The following is an 8425-nucleotide window of genomic DNA, read 5'->3' on the forward strand; positions in this document are numbered from 1 at the left end:
TTGTGGCACTATCAGTACCATGTGACTACTCCAGCCTTCATCTTCTCTTTCTTACTCTCATTTTGCCATTGTCCCAATACTTTCATCAATTTGTTTTTAATTCTGCATTTTGTTTTGTTGCAGGCATTTTTGTACATTGCTTTAAGTTCTTTCTAGAACAAAATATGACATGAATAAATAAAAAAAAATACTGTCCAAACATTTGTATAAGCTGCTTGCTTGAATTGGGATATTTATATTTATGATTTATATTTAAAAATACAAACTCATAGAAGCTTAGAGTAGAATCGGGTTGCCAGAGGATGGGAGTGGTGGGGAATAGGGAGCTGCTATTCAACTGGCATGAAGTTTCATTTATAGGAGATGAAGCAGTTTTAGAGATCTGCACTGCAAGATCATGCCTATAGTTAACAATAATGTATTGCACCCTTAAACATTTGTTGAAAGGGCCTATCTCATGTTTAATGTTATCACAACAATGAAAACAACCCAACAACTGAGGATGATCCAGCAGAAGTCACACCTGGTTGAAGGTGGTACCATTACTGTTTTGTTCAGTGACCTTATTGCCCTTTGGGGAGTGTGGGTGGAATGGGGGTAGATATTACTTCATGTGATAAAAGACAAACAGAGAGTCTTCTAAATTTTATTTAGAATAAAACCAGCACAGTAGAAATACATCAGTGATACAAGAGAAAAAGAACTTGATTCCTTAATAAAATGACTTACAAATATAAAAATGGACCCCATCTTGTGTTCTGCTTTACTTACATCCAACTCTAACCTGTGAGCATATTAGGAAAAAAGAAGCAAGTGCATCCAAGAAAATCATTTGTAACTTAATTTGTATGAGGTGGGGCAAGGTTGCTTTTGATCCAAGTCTGGTATTTCTTGGTTAACAGGGTGTAGATTCCAGGCTTTTTGGCAATACCACATTTATGACCTCCAGAGACTATGGCATGGAAGACACCTTTACAGATCAAGGGGCCCCCTGAATCACCCTGGAAAGAAGAAAAAGGGCAAATGTGTGGTGAAAATTTTTTTCTGCCTCTTACTCGTTATAGGTTCTCTATATGCCTGTCTCTGTCTAGAACTATGTTTCTGCCTACTTGCTTCTCTGTTTATGTCTCTAACTATGACTATGACTATGCCTCTGCCTCTGTCTCGGTGTACATGTTTATGTCTCTGTTTTGTCCCTATCTACGTCTGCTTTCCTCTGGGAATCAATGACTATTGACTATTTATTAAATAATGGATAAGGTTTTAAATAATCCACTGAAATAAAATAATCTTTTAAAGTTGTATATTTCATTTTGAGAGTAGCAGAAAAGAGCAATGTATTGTAGTAAATGTCTTGATGGCAGGAATTATATGTTCTCTGTTACTTATTTATTTTTTTGCATCCTCACATGGTTGGACATAGTGCTATGTATATGTACCATACTTAGTAAATACTTAGTGAATGAAATGATTTTTGAAGACTCACTCTAACAGCAAAACATGTAACTAAATCCTATCAAGTGAAGGGAAAGAGCTATAGAGGGGATGGCACGGTCTTTTAATGAAGAGCTGGCTTCTTTGAAGACCAGCGTTTCTCTTTGCTAATGTTCACACTGCAAACTGCAGTGCCTTGTACTTTGGTCAACCATGATAACAGATGTTTAGGAGGGTGATGGTCTTGGGTACTACAGATGCAAAAGACATTTGAAGTCATCATATCCTCTCCCCCGATAATACTTAATATAGTATGAAATGAATACTATATTCTAATTTTTTAAAAAAATAGTAATTCATTTGTACTATGTATTAGTATAGTTCATATAAACATGAACACCTATTTTTTTTTCTTTACCATCTCAATAAACAAAAGATTTTGAAAAATATAATGACTCTTGTTCCTTTTTTTCTTTTAAGACAGGATCTTATTTTGTCACACAGGCTGGAATGCAGTAGCAAGATCTCGACTCACTTCAGCCTCAACCTCCTGGGCTCAGGTGATCCTCTCACCTCAGCCTCCTGAGTAGGTGGGACTACAGGCGTATGCCACCATGCCCGGCTAATTCTTGTATTTTTTGTAGAGACAGGTTTTCACCATGGTGCCCAGGCTGGTCTCGAAATCCTGAGTTCAAGAGATCCACCCACCTTGGCCTCCCAAAGTGCTGGGATTACAGGTGTGAGCCACTGTGCCCGGCCTTTTGTTTCTTTTTGTTAGTCAGCAATATGGTCTGAATGTTTGATTCCTCCGAATTCATATGTTGCAATCCTCACTCCCAAGGTGAGGGTATTAGGAGGTGGGGCCTTTGGGAGGTGATTAGGTCATGGAGGTGAAGGTTTCGTAAATGAGATTAGTTTCCTTATTAAAGAGGCCTAAGAGAGACCCCTCACCCCATCTACCATGTGAGATTAGAGTGAAAAGAAGCCGTTTATGAACCAGAAAGGAGGCCCTCCCCAGACACCAAATGTGCTGGTGCCTTGATCTTGATCTTGAACTGAATAAAGTTCTGTTATTTATAAGCCACCAAGTGTATGGTATTTTGTGGTGGCAGCCCAAACAGACGAAGACAGTCAGTCAACATTACTTATGAAACACATACTGTATATTTGAGCTTTTTGCATTTGAGTCTTATAAGACCTCCTTATTGATTAATCTGCAAGGTGGTTCTTTAAATAAGTTATCTTCTAATCGCCACTAGTGACTTCAGGGTTGGTAGACTTTCTAAGGAGGATAACACCTCTCATAGGAAGCCTGTAAAAGTTGTCAGATATAGTCTATTATCCTGATTAACAAACATTTACTGGGTGCTTATGAAGCATTGGGGAAGTTTTTGCAATCCATTCACATTGGTAGATGAAAAAGAATAGAGAATGCTGTGCAGGAATGGAGAGAAAGTGTTTAGAATTGTGGTTTTGTATTCTGTATGCCCCTCCCTCCTCCTCAGTGTCAGTGAGCAATAGAAGTTTGGCTACTGTACAGCGCTCCGAGACACCTGTTTAAAAGAGATTCTTACCTTACAGGAATCCTTCTGGCCTTTGGCATCTCCTGCACAGACCATGTCACTGGTGATAAAAGGGTCGTGATTGTAGTAACTTTGGCTGTTGCAAAGTTTTCGACTTAGGACAGTAACAGTGACTTCTCGCAGAGTATCGGAAGGTCTTAAGAAATCTGGGTCGGTGGCTCCCCAGCCAGTAACCTCGCATTTGGTTCCAGATCTAAGAAAGGTTTTGGATCTTACGTGGAGCAGCTTGACATGTTTATTGAGTTTTGCGGCTGTTTGAAGCTGACAGATTGAAAAAAGATTGAATTATTTCTTTCCCAGTAGTATTCTGATGCTAGCCTGTGCGTTGTATGTGTGGTCTCTGTCTTAGGTGGACGTCCCTGTTCTGGAATCTACTTTGGTGGTGGCCTGCAGCTGCATTTGTGATTGTTGCTTTTCTGACCATGCTCTCTACTCCCCAAGGAGCTCACTGAGGCTTGGGGAGGGAGCTTATAGAGAGCAGGAATTTTGTCCAGTCTCGAGCAAACTGGCCTTTGCCCTGCATTGGATGGTTTTGTGTGGAGTAACATCCATAGGTCATGACTTTGAGGGCTGGGCTGCTTCCTGCTGGATAGGACCCTTGAGTATGGTCTAGACCAAGTTTGGACTAGACTAAGTGTGGTCTAGACTGAGTTGTAACTCACTGCTGAGCCCCTGAAGTCACTTGGTGTTTGGCTCTATTGTATAAACAACTGTTGTATTTTTTACTTGCTAATGAGAAAAGCATTTGGGAGAAAAGCTTTCAGTGTGGATCCTTGGGCTTTGTAAGATGTTCCCCTCCTACATATGTGAGTATCAGAGTTGCTTTTCCTTGTATAAACGCAGCCCTGATACATTTGTGATAAATTCTTGTTTCTTTCAAGGCAGTATATGGAATAACATGGGCCCTTATAAAATATATCATAATCACCTCAAACATGGGGAGGGTGCTAACAAAATACTTTTGTGTAGGTGATTAACTAATTGAGCCATCCTGTATAAAAATGTTGACAAAATAGAAGGAAGGCAATGCTGCTACCTACCTTAACCAGCATGATATCATTTGATTGAGGATGTGATGTAAATCTTGAGAATGGTATAAATTTTTTAATCTCCAATGTTTGTTTGGAGGCCTCATTCTTTGAGAGAGAGTGTGCGCCTAAAACCACAGTGGGAGACTGGCCTTTGGTAAACCTAAAAAAAGCAAAGAGAATGAAAGCAGCAGAATGATTCCCAAATCCCCCAGTGGGGAGTGGTGATGGTGGAGAGGGTTATACACATAGAGAAACAAAGGCTATCTCCAAGGTAACCTGCTTAAGATTGGGTGGAGTGACAAAGGTCTTAGTGGACCCCAGCATGAATTGATATTAAGGGCCAAATGACTTGCCCTTAATCCCACCCCAAACCAATTCCCTGGAATTGCAAAAGAGTATCAGAACTTGTATCCAGCTGGGGAAGGAAAAGGAGTGAAATCCTAATTGACTTAGATCAAGTTTAAAACAAAATTGTGTTCATTTATGTAAAAATAAAGGAAATTATATTTCATGAGTTTGTAGTTTGAGATTTACACCAACTACCATTAAATTTTTTTATTGTGGTAAAATATTTACCATTTTAACCATTCTTAAATGTACAGTTTGGTGGTATGAAGGACATGTATATTGTTGTTCATCCACCACTATCATCTCCAGAACCCCAGAACGTTTTTATCTTCCCAACATTAGGTGTTTTAATAATTAAGGTAACCAGGTGCAGTGGCTCATGCCTGTAATCCCAGCCACTGGGGAGACTGAGGTGGGAGGATCATTTGAGGCCAGGAGTTTGAGAGCAGCCTGGGCAACATAGTGAGACCCCCATCTCTAAAAAAAAATTAAGGGGCACAGTGGTGCATACTGGGCATGGTGGTGCATGCCTATAGTCCCAGCTGTTTGAGAGGCTGAAGCAGGAGGGATTGCCTGAGCCCAGGAGCTGGAGGCTGAAGTGTCACAGCCTGGGTGACAGAACAAGGCCCCATCTCTTAAAAACAAACAAACAAACAAACACCACGAAGACCCCCACCCTACACTTGCTCACCCACATGCCTAGACCTAATCTCAGGTCAATGTGGGGAAGTAAGGCCCATTACATGGCAGTCAGATATGTCAATTTGTCCTGTCCCCTCAATTAGAACAAAGATCTGGACAAGAAAGGAAAACTTTCCTCAAGGGAAGAAAATAGTGCTAATTTGAAATGAAGATACTTTAAGGTTAGTAGTCATTCCATCAGGGAGATTTATAGGGTACGAACTGGTGAGTCAGGTGAAGAAATAGATTTGTTTTTTGGCTTTTTTTTAAACCTTTTCTTTTTGAGACGGAGTCTTGTTCTGTTACCCAGGCTGGAGTTCAGTGGCGCGATCTCGGCTCACAGCAATCTCTGCCTCCCAGATCAAGTGATTCTCCTGCTTCAGCCTCCCAAGAGGCTGGGACTACAGGTGTGTGCCACCATGCCTGGCTAATTTTTGTAGTTTTAGTAAAGACAGGGTTTCGCCATGTTGGCCAGGATGGTCTTGATCTCCTGACCTCAGGTGATCTACTGGCCTCAGCCTCCCAAAGTGCTGGGATTACAAGTGTGGGTCTCCGTGCCCGGCCAGGTTTGTTTTTTAAATCTCTGGTCATACACAGTTCTAGTACCAGTGTTTCAACAGTGCCACAATTGATCAGATTTACTCTTTGTTGGATAAAATTACATTTACAGCAGTGATAAAGTAGAAATAATTTTTAGAGACTTTGGCAGTACCGTAGAGCCATTTGTATACTACAGATATATTCCATTACAGTGTCTGTCTTTATGAAGTCCACCTCAGATCTTTTAATTGTATTTGTTTATGTGTAACTATTTCTTTGGTACTTGAAAAAACTACCAAAGTAGATTGCAGTAAAAACACACATACTCATGCATACAGGTTAATAAAGATTAATAAAAGTTACAAAGAGCACAGAAACATACGGAAAAAGGAAGACATGATTGTTTCAGATTTGGAAAATGAGCAAATGCCTGTGGTGGAGTGGGTTTGCTTATGGCAGAGCTGTGACCGCCTGGAATGACCACTTTTTGGTTTGTACCAAAAGAGGTTATTTTTATTTATTTTGGGAATTCCAGCTCTATTTGTTGAAAAGTTTGCCTATTGCAAAATCAGGATGGGGTGGAAATTTCTCATAGGATGTGGACTGGATTTCCTAGGATTGATTTGAATTCAAATTCAACATACCTACTAAACCCAAAGCTTTGTAGGAGAAGGGTGACATAAAAATCTTCAGGATGAATGCTCTAACAGAAAGGTGAGCACATGCCTAAATGACTCACACAAAGAAGGTTGTGAGGTACAAATGAGAGGTATGGAAGGTGGATTTTCACTAAGGGAGGGATGTTGAAAAAATGTCTGGGATTTTTTCATCTTTTACTAATTTCCTCGGCGAGTTATTGCCTTTGAAATGTTTTGGTTATTTTTGTCTCCACTGGGATGTGTTAAGACCAAAAACAACCCAAGCAGACCATTACTCCTTCTGAACTTTCAATTTCTAGATATCCTTCAACTGTAATCTGTGCTACTGAGGTCAAGTTTTCTGCCCACGGGATACCTGGAATTACTTGAGTTCTAGGATCCCACCTCCTTAGCTAAACTGAAGTCTGAATTCACACAAAGGAGAAGTGATAATACCAGTGTTTTTCAGTTGCACAACACAGTGTTTCCCCACGTGCAGTCTTCAGACTTGCTTCAGAATCACCTGGAGGTATTGGCTTAAAATGTGGTTTCCTGAGTCCCACCCTGAACTTTCCTGGAAGAGAATCATATACAGAGCAGAACTACAGTGGGGCTTATAGTAAGTCTGCTGAAGACACCTGTAAACATTGTCTCAGCTGAGCCTAACAACAACCTTTCTCAGGGTTGGTAAAGCTGACGGGCTGTGTATTCATTACCAGTAAAATACTGTTCTCTGACTGGTCCAAGGTGACACACCTCATAAATAGGGGAATCAGGATCCAAATTGGCTTTTGGTGACTCCCAGTCCAGTGCTCTTTCCTCAATCCCTCTTTGAACCCCGCGCCAACCCTCTTGAAGCCTCTTCTTTTCTCTGCCAGCCTGCCTGGACACTCAGCAGTGTTTCTGCTTAGACCCACCCCTTGAGGTCTGGCAGCAAAGGCAGGGTCCCTATGTCTTGGAGATTTCTCTTGCCTAAGAGAGAGGGAGAAGAACTTGGCTGTCAGACAGGGAGGTCTTCCCAGTCTTATCTCGTCAACATCAGATTAGTTCCTTGGTTATTACCATGGAAGGCACAGATAATTGTATACTAGTACTCGATAACATCTATTAAGTTCTTTGTGTTCTGTGTTAAGCATTTTACAAAGCTTCCCTCATTTAAACCTCACAACAGCGTGGTGAGATAGGTATTATAACAATCCCCATTTTATAGACGAAGAAATTGAGGTTCAGGTAAGTGAATAAACTTGAGGACCTTTGCCTCCAGGAGGCAAATCCAGGCAGGATTAAAGCTCATTTGGCTTGAATCTAGAGCCTGAACATTGAACCATTTTGTTCCAGGAGCCTTGAGCATTTGAGATGGAGTGAGGCTGTGTGGAAGGGGCTGTGGAAGGTTCCATCTAACACCTTGCTAGGCAGGTTGGGGCAGGGGGAAGTGCTCTGTGAGGGGGGCCTGGGAGAGAATCAGGAGAACAGGGTACAACAGCTGGTGAGAGTTTTGCTTCTGGTAAGTTAAAATGCTGAAAATAAGTTTGTACAGGACGTTTTAATCAATTTCCTCTTGTATTTGACATGGCAACTAATAAAGGGGCCAGGATACTGAGGGAGGAGCTGTGTGGATGGCTGGTGAGAAGGGATCACTCCCAGGTTTGACCTTCTTCACAATTTTACTGAGAGAGAGGCTTGGGGGCAAACTATTCCCACAGGATACTGGGGAGTACATTTGTGGGAAGCCACCATTGAGCTATTTCGTAAATATTTTGAATTTCATAAAGCTTAATATTTTTCCAACCACCGATCTGCCTACTTTTTACACCCAAGTGTCCTGTAGAGGAAATGTGTTCTACATATTTTGGAGTTCTTTATACCCCAGCCATTTAAAATGATATTTAGCAATAGTTTGTCTTAAGAAAAAAAAAAAAAAAAAAAAACCAACCTCTAAGACCTCTCTCCAGTCTTTTTTTTATAATCTCTTTCCCCAGTTTGGGAATCCACTTCTCATGACTTAAATCCACTTGACAAAATTTAAAATTCAACTTAGTAATATTATTTAACTTCCTATAACACTTTATGGCTAGTGAAGCACTTTTTCATACACCATGTTTCAGACCTAGTCAAAGAAAGAAAGAAAGAAAGAAAGAAAGAAAGAAAGAAAGAAAGAAAGAAAGAAAGA

General features: G+C 40.6%; 1 protein-coding gene across 1 annotated transcript in view; it reads right to left on the reverse strand.

The window, feature by feature from the left end:
- Positions 1-630: 630 nt before the first annotated feature.
- Positions 631-8425, reverse strand: part of GZMK (granzyme K) — a 9809-nt gene continuing 2014 nt past the window's right edge. Inside the window, exons 3-5 of the mRNA XM_023210542.1 lie at positions 4058-4208; positions 3009-3278; positions 631-1001 (exon numbers count right to left, since the gene is read on the reverse strand). Of these exons, the coding sequence (XP_023066310.1) occupies positions 840-1001; positions 3009-3278; positions 4058-4208 (583 nt within the window). The 3' untranslated portion in view covers positions 631-839. The remainder of the gene's footprint in view (positions 1002-3008; positions 3279-4057; positions 4209-8425) is intronic.

Source organism: Piliocolobus tephrosceles, chromosome 4, assembly GCF_002776525.5.
Source record: "Piliocolobus tephrosceles isolate RC106 chromosome 4, ASM277652v3, whole genome shotgun sequence".
Taxonomy (NCBI): Eukaryota; Metazoa; Chordata; class Mammalia; order Primates; family Cercopithecidae; genus Piliocolobus; species Piliocolobus tephrosceles.